Here is an 18,016-nt window from a genome sequence, read left to right on the forward strand (position 1 = left end):
AACGATGAGATCCTGCGCACCCGGGATTGAACTAAGTCATGCCCCACCAAATGTGTTCAAGAAATCTGATGGTAATTACGAAGAAAAAAAAATCAAACGTTAATGAGTTGGCTGACACATTGTATAAAATAAATTATGATTAGAAAGAGGAGACTGACCAGAGTTTTGATCGAAGACTGAAACCTCCAAAAGTCAAACTTTTATGAAAGGATTAAATATGTTTAGAAGCTTTAATATCTTCTCACACGCAAGCTAATTTGGGTTTGACCTGTGAACAAGATTCGATTGCATGGTAGGTGTAAACCTATATGAAGAAATGAGTATTGGGCAAATACTTAATTGTACATTAAGAAAAATATATTTAATGTATTTATAAATGTTAACAAAGAGTGGGAAATAATATTTTTTAATAATAATAAAAAAGAATTTAATGCATTACAAAAAAATAATCCAATTTAGTCGGTCGATGTCACACTTTATAATGCAACAATGACAATTTTGGCTTTTTCATAACTACTTTGGAGCATATCGTTCTGTCTTTAAGAGGGACTGAACAATGAACATCGACAATGCAATTATGATCCTTTAATTGCAGAACGACGAACAGCTATATCCAATTGGCCAAGAAAATTAAAAGAAGAAGAAAGAACAGTATCTTAATCTCCTCTTCTCTGTCCTCTTTCCCTACGATTCCTTTCGTCTTCCAAAATTACTAATTTTACAAAGTTAGACACCATTAGAATTACTAATTACTATTAATTAATAATGGTAGTTAAAATAATCATCATAATGAATAAAGCACTTTTTAAACTCTATATATAGTGTACTAAACAATCCCAGTTTATATAAACAAATTATTATGATTTCTTTCGTTGTTCCTCGTTTGTTTTCATTTTCAATTGTATTATTTTACTTTTGTTTGTGTTGTTCGATTCACAGTGGTCAATTTTAAATCAATAATTATGCTCGTGAGATAAATAACACAATTGAACCTTGAATGAAAGTATCTATTGATTCTTATAAATGGGAACGAGATTTCACACCATAATATTTGTCCATTCTTATCATTTAAATTATTGTTTTAATATTCATTTTTTTTATTGTAATTTGTATACCCTAATTTTATTACAACATAGACAATATTTGATCATACTTCCATCCGAGACCTCTACTAATCATGGTAAATAATGATTATTCTTTAACTTGAAAAATATATATTAAAAACCTAAAATATTCTCAATATCTTCAAAGGTACTAATTAAAATTATTTTACATTTTAATATATTTATTTTAATGCTCATCCGACCTAGATCGTGTGTATATATATAAGAGGTGAATTTTCATTAAAAAAAATAACATTAAGAATATCTCAAATAGTGCTCTAACTTTGAAATTTTTTTTTATAAAGTATTCTTTTTAATAATCATTCTATTCTTATCGGTCCTCTACTCGATCTCTCACAACACCTTCTATCTTATTAATGACCTCTCTTTGTTCTAAATAATCATCCATTACTCGCGGTGTAAGCATGATAACACATGAAGATGATCAATAGGCCTTGTCCTTATTAAACCCTAATAGTTATTTTTTTTTTTAGCCACAAGCCTTCTCCACAATCTTGTTGCTTTCTCGAAACAACCATAGGTAAAGAAAAAAGAGATAGTAGCGTATCAATTATAGGGGAAGAAGAAGGGGGAGTGATTTATAGGGTTTGCGAAAGTAAGGGTAGTGCAAGGATGCTATGTTATGGATGCTATGTTATGAATCTGAGAGTAATTATATGATTATGGATGCCATGTTAGAATTTTTGAAAGTTAAGATACGAGAATTTTTTAAAATAAAAATTTTAAGATAACGGGTTATATAAAAAAATAATAAAAATAATTTTAAATAAAAAATATAAATATAAATAAATAAAAATATGTATATATATATATATATATATATATATATATATATATATATATATATATATATATATATATATATATATATATATATATATATATATATATGTATATGTATATATATATATATGGAGCCCGATACGAGCTAAACCCTAAAACGCCTGTCTCCGACTCCCAAATCTGTTTTCCCCGATCGCCCTTCCGACAGACGGGCGGCGCGCAGCGTCCGCCAATAATTAACAGAGGCAACGAGTGGCTCGAGTTCTCTCTCTCTCGCAGACACACACACATTGTTCGTAGCGTTTGGCTGTTGAATGGAAATCGTTTGACGGGCCTGCTGAGTACGGGATTGGCGGGGCTATCCCAGTTTCTTGTAGCCTATTTCTTTTGATCGTTATGTGATATTCATCAATAAGCTCGGATGCTGACTGCTGCGAGAGGACGCGCCTTCTCTTCTTCCCCAGTCTCGTCTTCCTCAAAATGGGGTAACAAACGATCCCTCTCCTCTTTGCTTTCCACTGGTGATCACAAGCTTTAGGGTCTTGGAATCTAAAAGTACATTGTGACAAGTAGTCCTCTAGGATACTTAAAAATTTACTGTCAGAAGCTTTTTATTTGAATGATAGTGTGCTCTGAAACGTAGGTTCATGTTAGAAGTAATTCATGAGGTTTTACAGCAGTTGAAAATATAAAGATGTAATTTAAAATATCCTGCAGCTGGTGAGTCGTTTTCTATAAGCTGAGAGAGATCGAACATTCGGATTTGTACTTCAAAATGCCACATTTTTTTGTTTTTGTTTATCCTTTTCTTGACTATTCTGACATGATGTTCTGCTTTGTATCATAAAACAGGACTTGTGATTTTAATCTATTAATATTTGTTTCGTTTTTGATAAAATCGTAGCTATTACTTGGAAGAATGAAAATGATTTTTAATGTCTAAGTTGTGAGTTTGTTGTCGTTATGTTTCTCTCGAATGGTCAATTTTTCTTGGTGGAGTTTACAACTGATATGAGTGATTTTCTCTTGAATTAAACTTTTTCAATATGCTGCACTTCGAGACTAATGCATACATATCATCATTCTTGTTCTTGTTTACGTCTGTGGTGAGGCTTGCTCCTGTTTGACATGTATCATCTTCTATTTCCTTTGTAAATCTTAGTTCTTTCCTAATGTCTAGATCAACAAAACTGATTTTCCTTGGACTGGTTCTTAATGGCTGGTATTTACCACTCTGGGCATGAATCCAGACACCAATCACTGCCTATTGCCTGACACTATCAGACCTCTCATTAAATGTCCTTGTTCCTCTCCTAAGATGGAAGTATAGCTTTGGACTGCTAAGTGAGTAGAGTTACATCAGTTGTGTAAGGGTCCTTTGATCTTCATCATGTTTGTCATATTTAAGCCTTTTTACAAGGATAGCTTGATGTCAAACTTCTAGTTGGTGTTGAATTCTTTGCAACATAGTTTGGGCAGAAACCAAATCTTTCTAGGAATTAATTTTGAATAGAATAATTTACCTCGTTGGTTGTAATTTAACCTCATGTAAGCAGGGAGAAAGCTTTCAAAGTTTCCCTAGATATTGGAAGATGCTGGAAGACGAGGGAAATACAAATGAACATATAGGGAACCTTTTCATCTCAAAGGTGCCAAGTATCACATGAACTAATGGACACAACCTCCTTAAGGGAACAGTTCTACAATCTCAAGTTTTGAGTGTTGCTTTTTTCCCAGTGGTGATAACTGGTCCCCGGGATCCAAAGAATTGTCCTCAAGCTTGAGATTTTGGGTGGACAGAAGAATAATATCCTTAAGGTGTGTGTATTGAGCTAATCAAGTGATGAAAGAAGAATATCTTTCTCAAAAGGAGGAACAACCAGACACCAGAGAAGTAGGGAGGGGCTACAATTGCTCATAGAGGGAAAAGTATTATGAATCAACTTAAGAAAGCTAAACTACGTCAAGGCTGCTCAAGGAGAGAAGAAACTGAGTCGGAAAACCAATGAATGAGAACATGGGAGTTGCCAAACAATAAGTAGTCTTTGTTGAAACTACTGAGTTTTTTCTTGAAGAACCTGAGGCAGCAAGGAAGTAGGAGAATTTGTATTTAGTGGTATCTTCTTTTGTAGAAGGCTCTTAAACTTTATGGTTAAAGATCTCAATTGCAAGTGCAAGTGACAGTTAAAATTCAAACTCATGATTGGTATGAAAATTCTCCAACTTGAGGTTCACAATTAAAGCATATATTATTGCATGTCTACATTATTGATCTATGTAATGCTTCAAATCAGGTTCTAACGTTTGTAAGATGCCCATAGGACTTTTTATCCATAGACGAGGCAGAAGAAATTTCTCAGGTCGAATAAGCCTTTGAGTACTAGAGATTTGCTTCTCCTTATGCCTCGTACATTATTGTTCCTGGCTCCTGCATTGAGTATCTCAAGATAGCTATGCAATAGTTTGCTTACGATGGACCTGGATTTCCCTGACCCCTAGTGTTCAAATAGGCTCTGAAACCAGGTGCTTCAACAGCTGCTTGTATAATGCAAATATGCTGATACAACTTTCTTGACCTTAGCTGATTAATTTTATACAAATATTGATGAGATCAGCCTACTTATCCAAATTTCAATATCCTTCTTCATAATGTTTTCTTCAATGCTACTGAAAGAACAATCCATTTACAATATCTTCCTAGAGATTCTTTTGGCATGTTCTTGTTTTTTTTGTTTCCAATATTCCAAGAACACTTAATTGCAAAGCCCATGAGCTTGGCATTTTTGGTTGAACCTCTGGGTTCCCCTCTTTCTGTATGCTGGATGACCTGGGCTTGCCCAATCCTCTTGCAAGATTTTTTGACTAAATGAAATTTATCTTTGTTTAAAAAAGATATGGCCATGTATTTTCCATTCCAGCTTCTTCTCACCAGACTGTGTGATATAATAGTTAAGCTATTTGTTGGATCATTGTTGGATATCTTAAGATCCTTCATGCATGATTCATTAGGTTGGCTTTTGCAAACCCAGAATTAATAGAAAGATTGTTTATATTTCTTACTCTATATCACATACCTATGGCCAATCAGCATTAGCAACTTTTAGTTGCTACAAACTGTTCAAATTAATTGTATGGTAAATAAATCAGGGAGAAGATCGGAGGATTCTGATGGCACAATTTTTGTAATCTCCTTACTGTCTTATATGTTGCATTAGTAAATTTTTAAAAATAACCTAGTACTAACAAAACAATAGTGATGCCTGTTTTGTCATTTATAGCCAAATGATAGCCTACTATGTTTTACAATGTTTAAGCTTATGGTTAAGACTGCAAGCTAAATGCCATTATTTGAAGTTGATACTACAACTCCTTTCTGCATCCTATGTGGATGGAAATATCTTCTGCAAAAGCATGCAGTCATATCATAATCTTGAGACAACTAAATATCTGTGGAGTTTACTCATCCTCTCTGCTCACTCCACATTTAGTGACATGAAATGAGTTGATAGTTGATGCTTGATTCTGTTATTCGTATGTTGGCAAAACTCGTCTAATTTATTAATCTGAAGTAGCTATAGAGAAATGCATTAAGAAAAAAGTAAGAGGTTAAAATATTCAAGGTTCATATCTTAAGATCATATTCTTACAGCTAACACTGTGGCAAAGAACATTTTCTAATCTTTGTGATGTATTCAGAATTTTCTCTGTTCTTACTTGGGCATTGTAATAGGCATCTTTTTGGTCAGCCTTTTGTTTCTAGGAAAGAGTTCTACTTATTCTGATTCTGTAAATATATTTCCTCTTCGGCCTCCTGTCTCCATACTTATACCAGCCAGTCTCTTTTAGGCCTTCAACCCTATATTATGTTGAAAGTTGAAACTATAGAAAAAAATTAAATGAAGCATACACAAGTTTTTAGGTAAGGATCTTCTGAAGAAAATTATTTGTCAATATGCTATTTATTTTACTCTTCGAGACTGGATAGTGATGCTTAATGACAAATACTCTAGATAACTAAAACGTTCTCACTATTGGCAAGGGAGATATCAAGCCAGACAATATCCTTTTTTCTGACAAATTCTACAAGAATATCTTGCAAAACTGATAAGCATTTTCCACACGAAGGATTTTATCAGTGTGTGTATGTAAAATCCTTGTTCTTGTTTTTGTTTGTTATAAATTCTACAAGAATATTTTGTAAAATAGATAAACATTTTCTACATGATGGATTTTATCTATGTGCATATTTAAAATCCTTTTACTTGATTATGCTTATCTTTCTTATATTATTGCAGTGTTTATTGGCCTGTCTAGTGAACTACTACAATCGAATTCTAGAGGACGGTGTAAATCATTTGCTGCTTCAGTTCCCCCGGGTCCATTTAAACCACAAAAGGGCAAGAGGTTAACTAAACAAGAAAGGCGCACTTTGGTAAAGTCCTTTGTTGACAAGTAAGTTACCTGTTCCAATGACTTTTAAAATGTCATTGGAAAAATGTTCTAAGACATGGGTTTGATCAAAGTTATTATTTGAGGGGAAAAGGGCATCTTTGAGACTATGTGTGTACAAGTCCCACTACATTAGTATAGGCTTGAAGGTACCCTTCCCTAGGGATCCATCATGCATTTTCTTTTTTTCCTTTAAACCTTTTCTCTAGAAAACAAGCATAACAATCATCTAATGCTCTTGAAACAAGCATTTTTTTTTTTTTAATGAAAATAAGCAAATGACAACTCTTTATCCTGGATATAGTTCAGCAGTTTAAGCTATTGCATTTGACGATATATTAGATCCAATAAGAACTCTTTTTAGAGAGGAAAGCAGTTGGTTAGTATATTTTCTAAAAATTGTCATCACCTCTATCTTATTGGATCTTTGAGTATCTATTAGATCAAGTCTAGGGGCAGCAGTGTAGTGGTCCTAATTGATCCACCTTGAATAACAACTTTTCTGACTTCCAAATAGATTAAAAATCTATAAACTAAAATTGAGCAACTGATAGGAGGATAGCGAACTAGCTAAATAACTAATAAAAATAGTGAATTGAGACCAAGTGGAATTTGAAATTACCTAAACCAAAGCTTGGCCAAATTTGACCCATATTACAACTTAATTGAACAAAAACTTAAAGAAATAAGACATGAATTGAGTAAGTGCAGGCTTAGCTACCGAAATGAAACAGATTACACTCAGACGTTGAGTATCACATGATTTGTTGCTAGCCACATGGTGCAAATGAATTCAATTTATGCTTCTCCAAAACCTGTATATTTTTATTTGCAAATTTTCATTCACAATTTGTCAGAGCATGTTTTTATATGTGAATACGCTTGTTTCTTGTTTCCTTATTTTATGTTCTGATGACAATTTTCTTTAAAATATTTAAAACCTATATTTAAATTCTACAGGTATAGAGCCTCAAATGCAGGAAGATTTCCTGCAGTTACTTATGTCCTACGAGAGACTGGTGGGTCTTATTACAGTCTAAAACTGATTGTACAAGAAATAGAGTACAACAATAAGTTGTCCTCCTTAAATAAGGGGACTGTTCAGTTGCGAAAAGCAGAAGACATTAATCAAAATTCAGATGCCAAAGAAGTGTCCTCTACATCTGTCAGAGATGAAACCTTGAAATCAGTCATTGATAGCAAAGTAAGGAACAACAATCATCAAGACAGATGAACAGTTTGATCCAATGAATATTTTTTTTATCAAATTATCTCAAATAGAGGCAGTTGACTGTGCAACTAAGTATTTTTGACATTCTGGATGTGTTTTGGCTGTTCATTATCAACATTGTGTAAATGATTTATCTAACTATTTCTCTTTATTTCTTGGACCATATTTCTTTTTATAATGTGTCAATTCTAGTTCGATTGCTATATCTTTTACATCATGTAATGTTTAGGTGGTTCATCAGTTAAATGTTTATATTGGGACAGATAGCTAGCTATATGATGGCTCAGTAAGATTATGGCATCTAAAGTCATGGATATGTCTAAAGTTAGTGGGATCTGGGATCTCATTGTGATCAAGGGCTGTAGAAAGGTTACTATAGTCAGCCTAAGTAAGTTCAGATGGCAGCTAATTATTTGCTTATTCTAAATGATCTCTTTCTTTGCACAAGAGAATTTTCCATCTCCCATTTTCTACCTTTTTCCTACACTAATTATCTTTTTCCGCTCTATTATTACTTTGTTTAATTTTCTCTCTTATATTAAAGATTAAAACCCTATGTCTCTCTCCCTCTTTATCTTTCAATCTTTGTTTCTTTTTTTGTAATTTGATTATTTGAATAAATGCTGCTATTGCCAATGTTTTTTTACTTAGCTATTTTATGGGTTGTTCACAGTTAGTCTGAAGGTTAGGCATTCTCTTCATATAATCCTTTCTCTTTAAGGTGAAGATATTTGTTTTCATTATCGTCAATGGTGGATCACATTGTCCTGCGATCCTGTCTTCATGCTGTAGAAAAGTGCTTACTTGTAAATTGTTTGTGAAATATTTGGAATTGCATCTGACATCATTATTGGTTTTAAGAGTTTTTTTTTTTTGGGACTGTTGTTTGCTTTTGTTTAATTGCAAGTCTCTTTTTCACTCTTCCTGTGTGCATTTGTATTGCAAATCAAATGAAGTACTTTCTCCTAAAGACTTTGGTAAACAGAGTTCTCAAGATAATGATTGGATTCTGGAATGTACCAATAATAATTTCTTTTGACATTTTTTTTCATGGAAATGCCTTATTATATAAAGCTGACAAGAGTTGCTTTTTTATATATGCATGTAGCTTTTGCTTATAAATTTTCTTTTTTTCAGGATGAACCATCAGTCTCTCTGAAATTGGGAATTGAAACAAAAACCTCAATGTCTTCTTCCGGAGAATCTGTGGGCTCCAGAAAAGAGATAAGCACTAAAGACTCTTCACATGATGCACCTTCCCCAAAGGTAGTTAAAGATACAGGAAATCATGGAGTTTCGGTGACAGAGGAACGTCGTAGGTAAGCTTGCTTTTTCACTTATCCTATGTCAAGTTCATTTTCTTATTTCTTCTTGATATTACACTTCCAAGGATCTAATGGTTTAGATCCTGTATCTGTAGCAAATAATTCCAATACTAACTACCATGATTTCCCAATGCATACATTGTCTTGGTCCTTCTCCTTCCATATGCTGTTTTATGATTCTACAAGAAACTCCATTAAGAATTCGAACATGAACTTCTTGTCCTATGGTCTTGATTTATGTGGCTATAAAGAATCTGTAGATGTATTTTCAAGTGGTTGCCCAGTTTATCATGCATAATGTGGCTATATATCATCGTCAGCAAACTAATTTTTTTGATAATACTAGTCTAGCCTGTTGTGCCTGTCTTCAGATAAATTCAGATGCTGAATACTGCCTTGCTGGTTTTCTCTCTGTAGTGATCATCATAGAAGTTCCGAGCAAGGATTTTCATCAAGGACGGCAAACTTGTGGGGAAACTTAAGGTCATTAGCAGATGGGATCATTAGCCTCTGGAGAAAAATGTAGGTCTTGATCATATTCTCAGCAAATTGGTATTTCCAATGGAGATTGGATTGCCTCTTCTCACTATGTAATGCTGATCTTGGTGCTGCGGAGGAGGGTGCCTTTCAACTTTTCCAGTGTTTGTTTCTGCAAGTTAGTTGCTTCAGTCATCAGGCATTTTCGATCTAATGATGAAACAATGAAAGATTGTCCTGTGACAACCCTTGCATCGTTTTTGTGGCACATGCTGTGCTCTACAATAATTAGTCACTATGTGTGCACTTTCACTTGTCTTCTAGGTTGATTTTGGTGCTTCATGAAGTTTGATTCAGGCTTAAACTAGTAGTACATCCTTGAGCAATTTAGAAGTTTTGAATCTATTACGAATATTGTTCGTTCCTGACATAGGTGATCAGGATTTGAGTTGTGATAATTATCTTTCTGGTTACAGTTTGAAATTTGTGCACATCTATCTGCTTCGTATCCCACATTGGTGGAATCATATTATTACATTGACATGTAATTAGAGCAAAAAATAATGGGTACACTATCTCATCGTTCACCCAAATTTTATCGAAACCAAGAGTTTATCAAGTTGAGAAATGGCTATAATAGTTATCGATCATTTTGTCATAGTATCTCGGCCGTATGTGTCATCGTTGGAACGTGCGCAAATCTACGGCCGGGGTAGCAAGTTTCGGATTGGGACTCGAACAATCAGTCCAGCGACACATTGGTCTGTTGCCGCTGCCATCTCATGGCGTGCTTTCGGCTCCCGACGTTGGGTATCTTCCCCCTCCGCGTCTCCGCCCCCTCTCGGCGCCTCGCCCGTCGAAGAATTCGGTCTCTGCTGAAACCGTCGAGTTGCAATGCGAGGCGTTTCGGCTCGGTGGCGGCTTCTACGGTCCAAAGATTCGATTGGGACGACGTCGTTCGCATCGCCGAGGAGGTCCAGGAAGACGACGACCCTTCTGATCTCCGTGGGTATTTCGAGAAAGTTCGCCACTGCAACCGTGGATCTGTACGCCTTTTTTCTCCGCTGTTCTTCTTGTTCTTGTTGTTCGGCCGAAATTAGGTTATTCTTTCCTCTGTTTTTTGATAGTTTGCGTTGATGTGGTTGTTTGTTCCGGGAATATGAGCAGGAATTGAAATCAGAGTTCGTTCCCTTTCTTGTCGAGGATCAGATTGTTGGTTACATACATAATGGGTATGTGCTGTTGGCTTCAGTATCTGATTATTTCAAGAAACTGTGGACGTTGAAGAAAGTGAATTTTTTATCAAGCAATCAGTTTTCGTGTTTTTAATCTCGTCTTAGATTTGTTTCATATAGAAACTTCTTGAAATTACAAATTTTAATTCATTTATATATTGCATCTACAAGTCATACACTTTAGAATCAGGGCGTATGTTCCCTCTATATTATTTTTTTATCACAAAAATGATGCGCAAAATTCTGATTTAGGTTTCTGGGCTTCTTACTTAGCCTTCAAACATGTACTAGGTTTCTGGGCCACCTAAGACAGTTCAAGGAGGTTTTTACAGTTGGTTTGCACAATAATGATTGTCATGATGAAAGCCATGTTAAATTTCATTCTTCACTTATAACACCAGAGGAGAGAACAAGAGCTGTTGGAGATGCGATCAAATGCTTGGGAGAATTGATTCCAGGTACTCGGAATGAGGTACTCTTAGAAATCGCTTAGTTTGTCTCGAAGTTGTATTCCGTTTTAAATATGTACTGACCTCGTCAAAGTACTTAAGTAGGAATGTAGGATAACTTGTATATATCTTAACGTTATGGGATATCAAAGTGTTTTCATTAGAAATGAAGTTTATTGAGACATCCATTTAGAATATGTCATGCTTGAGAAATTTATGGTCTCTATATTAGCTTCTATATAAAGTTTATGTGCTTATGATTATGACCCTTATATTGATAAACTATTTTTTTGCAACTTATGTGTTCTCTGATCCCATTTTTTTTTTCTAACTTCCTTCTTTCTAAATCATGCCAAGCTATACCCTGTGACATCATCATATGGGATGCCTGTATTTTTCTCTCTAGAACGTGCCGCTGCTCCTTATTTTGGCATAAAGGTTAGTTTCGCTCTATAACATGGAACTGTTTGAAGTTTTCTTCATCATGCTTATCAAACTCATCTTCATACACTTACTTTGCTTCTTCATTTCCAGAATAAATGAATCCATATTTCCAAGAATTCTTGTATACAGAAACTGTGTAAACTGGAATAAGATCATCATTATATGGTACTTTGTGTTGAAATAGACTGTTAACCATATGGACTAAACCTGAAATGCTTCCACAGTAGTGAAATATTAAGTAAAAATAGCCCAATATGCTTAATCTTCCTGTAACTGTATATGGAACTTTTTAGTTCTAAAATACCTACCTGGTTGTACATAAATGCAGGTTTTGATGATTACTATCAACATTTCAATCTATTTTAATTGGATTGTTGCAAGAAGAACTGGCATGTTTTGGATGAAGTGTCTTAGCAGGCAATCCTATTAGATTAATTGAAATATGTGAAGGAAACCATAATATCTTCATGCTGTGGACAGAAGCATTTAAGACCAAAATTTTAAATCGTATCTTCTACTCTTCCCAAAAGTTTTGATGACAAAGATGATATAGCTTGAGATGCAATAGGTTACAAGGGAGTCTAAAGAGACTAGTGGATACAGCACATAAATCAAGGGGCTCCTTGTTCCTTTTACATACCTTGCTTCATGTCAACAGCTTTACAAAGAGATGTAGAGAACAGAAAATGACTTCTGTCTAGAAAAGCTACTCAACTTGTTAGGCTTGAATCATATAATGTTTTGTCGCCACTTGATTATCTGGTTTACATTTTGGACTGTTCTTTGGTGTTCTTTATGGTATTATTTACTCATATTCTTGTAGATTATCAATTCTTGTTTCTACTGCTCTCTTATCATTGTGGTTGGTCATGTTATGTTAGTGTATGTTGCTTTCTAGTAGAAAGGAGAATTCAAGTCCAGGCTAATCTGCCTTTTGTTCCTTTCCTTCCTTTTCTTTTTGTTGTAGGCCTATGGTGTTCACATGAATGGATATGTGGAGATGGATGGACAAAAGTTCCTCTGGATTGGGAAGAGAAGTGTTTTTAAGCAAACTTATCCAGGGATGCTTGATCATCTTGTCGCTGGGGGCCTGGTATATTTTTATATTTGTTGACATATACAATCTTTTTTTTTTTCGATGAGAGAATCCTATTAATAATGTTACCTTATTCATTGTGTTACTTTGTACTTCCAAAGTAACTCATTCAATATGAACTTCTTGTGATCCCGAGTTGTTGATATTGATGATGTTGAACGTCTAACTTCACCTTTGTTGGTGTTGTGATTATATTGATTTGTTGAAATTGAAATTTACTGCACATTCCTTCCCTGGAGGAAATCATGTCGCTAACTATTTGCATCTGTACTTCCACACAAGCACAGGCTCACAAGTACACACATGAACAAATGAAACACGCACACATAAAAAGATAATTGAGTCTATAAAGTTCCATGAACATAGGGACAGTCAAGTCTAACACATTTTGAAAAGCTAATCTTGGTTGCAATTTTTGTTTATCTCGTTTACTGTTTTCTGGAATTATTGCTTGATTCTGGGAAAATCCATTTAGCTCTCCCAATAAATACTTGGGACATTACAGCTTGTTGTATTCTGTTTTCAAGAATTCATGCTTTTCAATAATCTTCTTCATCATTGAAAATTTAATGAATCTAATCCTAAATCAAATATTGGCCTTACATCACTTTGTTAATTCAGCCATACGGAATCAGCTGCAAAGAAAACCTTCTGAAGGAATGTGAAGAGGAAGCAGGAATTCCAAGATCTGTGTCCAATATGTATGCTAACCTTTCACATTTATAGGCATTGGTTTCTTGCGTAAGATTTGGATGTAGAATATATAATGCAGAAATATCATACCTGCTGATTTCCAGATTATTACTCTAGGCATTTCTACTGTTTTATGGTTGTCTAAAATAGTGTTATTCACATTTACGTTTCGTGTCATGATCAATACATACACAGAAGCAAATCATCCATCTTGTTTTAATTGTCCAAATAATTGCTATATTTAGTCTTGGTTACTTTTTTGAACCTTGACCTTGTAATAAAATATAGATTTTGTTACTAGTTCTGGATTTGTTATTCTGTTATCGTCATTATGACTTTGCAACCTTCTAATATGTGCTTGGATATTTTTTTTAGAAAATGACTTTCTTGTTGTTAAACTTTTTAATTATATTTGAAATATTTTTGGTGCTGTAGTTAGTGTGTTTCCAATTGCTTGTTGCAATATTTTTGGCAAAAGAAAATCCATGGTCCAACTCCAAATGGTTCGGATATTATGCTTGTTGGTGTTGTTGTAGCCATTGGCTATCCTATGTTTGTATGATTATTATAGATATAAATGGTGCTAATACCATACCAGCAAGTTGGCAAGTCTATATGATATGCCTTCACACCAATATAGGTGCTTTGGTGTGAGGGAAAAAAAGGAAAGGTGAGGAATGGTGAAAAGAATAACAAAGCCGTAAGTCTCAACTATTTGGGATCATAGTGAAAGGAAGAAACTGATACAAAAAAGGTTAATGCATGTATAACCATGCATGAGACTAGAAGAAGGTTGACGAGAGTTCCTCTCTGTCAACTGAATAGTGCAATATGGTAGCCTTTAGTTCAATCCCTGTTGAATTGTGTGTCGTGATATTATGACAAGCATGTTCTGCCTCTCACATAAGAGATGTGAGGAAAGGACAATGAATGGAGGGGCAGAAAAGGAAGTGGTATTCTATTATAATTTGATTGCTCAAACATGGATATTTTAAATTTTTAATACACTCTTGAAGGTTTTAAAGCTTGTGAGTTTTGCCATGCTGTTGACATAATACCTCTTTGCATAATATAGATGAGACACTCCTTGTGCCGGAAGAAACAATAAAAAATGGTCTAACTTAATATGAAGTAGCTGGTGTAACATCACATGGTATCACTCTGCTCATAACTGAACCCCTTGTGTCTGCCAAAACTTCGATCCTTGCCGGGTACTGTCTGTATCTAGTACGTACTGGTAGAACCATATAGGTGTATAACAAGGCAGTTAGTCCAGCCACACCAAGGTAAGTGTTCTGTATGCAAACTGTAGCAACATATGTTGACTTCTGTTATGTATATAGTGCAATATGCTTGTTTTATCGTATCGTACTGACATGCTTAGTAATGTATAGGTATATGATATGCCAACCATATCAACATATGTGACACAACTTTTGTTCTATATATATATGGCAGTAGATGATCATTATACCATACCAAACCATACTGTCATGCTGTACCAATATAAGTATGTGGCATGTGCACCATATTCACGGATGTCAATACTTGGCTTGTTTTTACAAAACATTTCAGTGTATGATCATTATAACATGCCATGCTAACATAGCAATGCCATGTTGGCATGTGCTATCCCTGTATGATAAGTCTAGTATTCGACCAGGTTTTTTCCTCTTAAAAATATGGACTTGAACCCATTTAACCGACAGCGAACCTTTAGTGATAACTATAGCAGCAAGGATCCAAATATTTGAAAAAATTAAAGAGTAGACTTTTGTGTTTAGCCAGAAAGGACCCAATCCTGATCTAGCATGGATCCAGTATCGAAATTGTATTCCTTGATCAAAGCCACCTATTGTTCCCATAGACAAGAAAATACTAAGACATGGGGGTGTCTGATCATACTTTTAGGGGCTTCATGTGATTTGCTAGGCTAGACAAAATCTCTAAATCTTTCTCAAAGCTATTGAGCTGGATATTTTCATGAATGCTCCAGAAAATTCTGCTTTAAGATCATGAATGTATCAATAAAACAAAAACTTGGTTGCATGGTTCCAATAGGAAATGTTCAAAGGCTACTATTGCTAGAGAAAAATCTTGGTAGAATAAGTTATATTCATTGTATAAAAAAATCCATTTCATTTCATGTATTTTACCTGTTACTCTGTTATATATATATGCATGTTTTTCATATAAAATAATCATGTGCAAACTAAAATTTTGCTGCAGTGCCACATCCGTTGGTGCTGTATCATACATGGACATTGATGGATGTAGATACAAAAGGGATGTTCTCTTCTGTTATGACTTAAAGCTTCCTGTTGAATTCACTCCAAAAAACGAAGGTGACTCTAGTATCTAATGTTTCCTTCTCAAAAATTGACAGTTCCTGCTGGTTTCCAATTTATTATATGGTGTGTTTGTCCTCCTTCAATGTGTGCACTTTGTTTCATCTATAATCTCTCTTTACTTCTGATATTCCCAATGATAAGCTACACACACAGACACGCTCTCTCTTCTCCACATTGAGTTAGTTTACTTCTGAGATTCTGCTGATTTACCATTAACTATTTGGATCAATGATGAAAAAATGTCATTCAGTTGCCATATTTTATGTATTACTTTCAGTTCTTTCTTCATGGATATGTTTTTGTTACATGCCTTAAGAGAATTTTAAGAAAGTGTTGAATTAGCCATTGAGCCAATTGACTGTCACTTTTTGAGTCAATAAAATAGTTTTTTAATGCTCAAGTTCTGCTGAGTGCAAAATTCTTTCTTTAAATTGTACCCTTGTAGCATTAATATACTTTTAAAAGATGACATACAGGAGAAGAAACTGTTTCGAGTGAAGTAAGCCAGGCAGTAGATCAGTTTTTGAAATTGATAGAAGCACCATAACTTTTTCATATTCTTAGCTCTTGTTTCCCTTTCATGTGCTTTTTCCCAACATTTGCCTTGTAGGTTTATTTGTTGATTTGTGTTAGCAAAATTTGCCATTTTATATTCATACTTCAATGTGATAACGTTTGCAGATGGAGAGGTAGACAGCTTCAGATTAGTTCCAGTGAGTCATGTTGCAAATGTAATTCGGAGGACAGAGTTCTTCAAGCCAAATTGTTCCCTTGTCATTATTGATTTCTTGTTTCGTCATGGGTTTGTAGTCTTATCTTGGTCTTGCACATATTTGTTGTTCATATCATTTTCATTAGCTAGTTGAGATATTATATTTTACAAAAACTGAGAAGAAAAATGCTGTTGCCAAAAACATTTAATGTCCTTAATCCATTCATCATAAAATGAATGCATGAGCAACTTTTTCAAAGCTCACCTGTTATTGCTCAGATTGAACCTTATACTCCAATGTTCTGAATTACCAGGTTTATAAGTCCCAACAATCAAGGTTATTTAAAGCTGCTACAGAGCTTACGCAGTGGTGATTGCTCATAAACACTCTTCTTCAGGTTAATTAGTTAACCTTTAACTTTATTTACCATTGAAGGATTTTCGTACACTGCTTAGGGTGACACTATTTAATGGGTTCATTCTTTAAGTGTTTACACATTTCTATCTCTGGTGTAAGATGTTCCATAACCATTTTTTTTGTTGCTGCAGAGATTAACGAGTGGTGATTGTTCCATTAAAGGGTTCAGCAACGATACAACTGCATTAAGTATCCGTGCTGTCACGACTTGTGATTAGAATGATAACTGCTGCAGAATGACTTTTGCAGAATAAATCTTGAGGTTCCGGTTGATTATATATGAAATCCAACACTCGGTAGTATTGATCATTCTGTTTTAGACATTGGGATGACATTAGTTTGAAATGCTATTTGTATGATACTTTCTTTTTAAGTAGGTGATTTCAAGTGCCTTCAATTTGAACAACAAAGCTACTGTTGGCATTAGCAGTGGTCAATAAAAGGTACGCCTATTTAGGTTAAGATATTTTGATGACATGAAAGAAACAGTTTAAAGCCTTTCAACAATGAGCCGCCTGGTGAGTGTGTTGTCGATCATGGAAAAGAGTTGGATGGGGTTGGTCAACCGAAGATGAAAGATGAAAGATGAAAGACGATGAGTGTGTTGTTGGGGTTGGTCAACCGAAGATGAAAGATGAAAGACGAAGGCTCACATGAAGAGGGGACGCTTATGGACGTTCTTGTCGATGTCGACAGGCCATTGTCCACGACGTTGGTGTATTGAATCCCGTTGTCCACGACGGTGTTGCTCTTGCTGTCGAAGAAGGCCAACTCGATTGGGAAATTGGGAGGCTCAAGAAAGGGTAGATGTTGACGGTGAAGGGTGCACCACTCCAGTTTAGGAATCGAATGATCTTGTTCATGAAATTGCTGATGTCGGTCTTGAATTTTTCGGTTGAAGGAAACGAGTTGCTATCGTGCAAGCTGTAGACGTCAGCATTGAGGGGGGAACGGTGGCCTTAATGCTGTCACTGACCCTGCATCATTGAGGGCGTTTTGGATGTTCTTCGGGGTCGGGAAAGTCGTGTTCACGAACGAATCATTGTCGGATGACAGGAATGGCTTGTTTTTGACTGCTACATATCTGCAACACCATGGACAAATTCAATAGAGCTGCAAAGAACAAATACAAGAGGCTAATTGCTAATTGCTAAGAATCTCCTCTACATAGATTATCTTTGGTCATCCAACCCATCTAGCTACTAATTGTTTAAAACGAAAGAAATATT

At 34.9% G+C, this 18,016-nt stretch overlaps 2 protein-coding genes across 4 annotated transcripts; both read left to right on the top strand.

The window, feature by feature from the left end:
- Positions 1-2,046: 2,046 nt before the first annotated feature.
- On the top strand, positions 2,047-9,701 carry LOC103984605 (uncharacterized). The gene is made up of 5 exons (XM_009402135.3): positions 2,047-2,392; positions 6,203-6,359; positions 7,317-7,560; positions 8,725-8,906; positions 9,330-9,701. Exons 1-5 carry the CDS (start codon positions 2,329-2,331, stop codon positions 9,436-9,438), a joined length of 756 nt encoding a protein of 251 aa, XP_009400410.2. The 5' UTR covers positions 2,047-2,328; the 3' UTR covers positions 9,439-9,701.
- A 348-nt stretch (positions 9,702-10,049) lies between these two features.
- LOC135673507 (nudix hydrolase 20, chloroplastic-like) lies at positions 10,050-17,275 on the top strand. Of its 3 annotated transcripts, none has more exons than XM_065182528.1 (10): positions 10,050-10,435; positions 10,557-10,621; positions 10,877-11,096; positions 11,431-11,511; positions 12,485-12,610; positions 13,235-13,314; positions 15,536-15,651; positions 16,339-16,459; positions 16,684-16,767; positions 16,919-17,275. In XM_065182528.1, the coding sequence occupies exons 1-9, from the start codon at positions 10,172-10,174 to the stop codon at positions 16,751-16,753; spliced, it is 1,143 nt and encodes a 380-aa protein (XP_065038600.1). In that variant the 5' UTR covers positions 10,050-10,171; the 3' UTR covers positions 16,754-16,767; positions 16,919-17,275. The 3 variants fall into 3 exon arrangements, with proteins under 3 accessions (XP_065038600.1, XP_065038601.1, XP_065038602.1); XM_065182529.1 differs by having other exon boundaries at positions 10,898-11,096; XM_065182530.1 differs by having other exon boundaries at positions 10,051-10,435; positions 10,916-11,096.
- The last annotated feature ends 741 nt before the right edge of the window (positions 17,276-18,016 follow it).

This window comes from Musa acuminata, chromosome BXJ1-5 (genome assembly GCF_036884655.1).
Source record: "Musa acuminata AAA Group cultivar baxijiao chromosome BXJ1-5, Cavendish_Baxijiao_AAA, whole genome shotgun sequence".
In the NCBI taxonomy this organism is placed as follows: Eukaryota; Viridiplantae; Streptophyta; class Magnoliopsida; order Zingiberales; family Musaceae; genus Musa; species Musa acuminata.

Coding starts and splice junctions, on each gene's coding strand:
- LOC103984605 (XM_009402135.3), top strand. CDS start 2,329: ATGCTGACTGCTGCGAGAGGACGCGCCTTCTCTTCTTCCCCAGTCTCG. Junction 2,393..6,202: donor CTCGTCTTCCTCAAAATGGG/GTAACAAACGAT, acceptor ATATTATTGCAG/TGTTTATTGGCCTGTCTAGT. Junction 8,907..9,329: donor GTGACAGAGGAACGTCGTAG/GTAAGCTTGCTT, acceptor TTCTCTCTGTAG/TGATCATCATAGAAGTTCCG.
- LOC135673507 (XM_065182528.1), top strand. CDS start 10,172: ATGGCGTGCTTTCGGCTCCCGACGTTGGGTATCTTCCCCCTCCGCGTC. Junction 11,097..11,430: donor TTCCAGGTACTCGGAATGAG/GTACTCTTAGAA, acceptor AATCATGCCAAG/CTATACCCTGTGACATCATC. Junction 15,652..16,338: donor ATTCACTCCAAAAAACGAAG/GTGACTCTAGTA, acceptor TAACGTTTGCAG/ATGGAGAGGTAGACAGCTTC.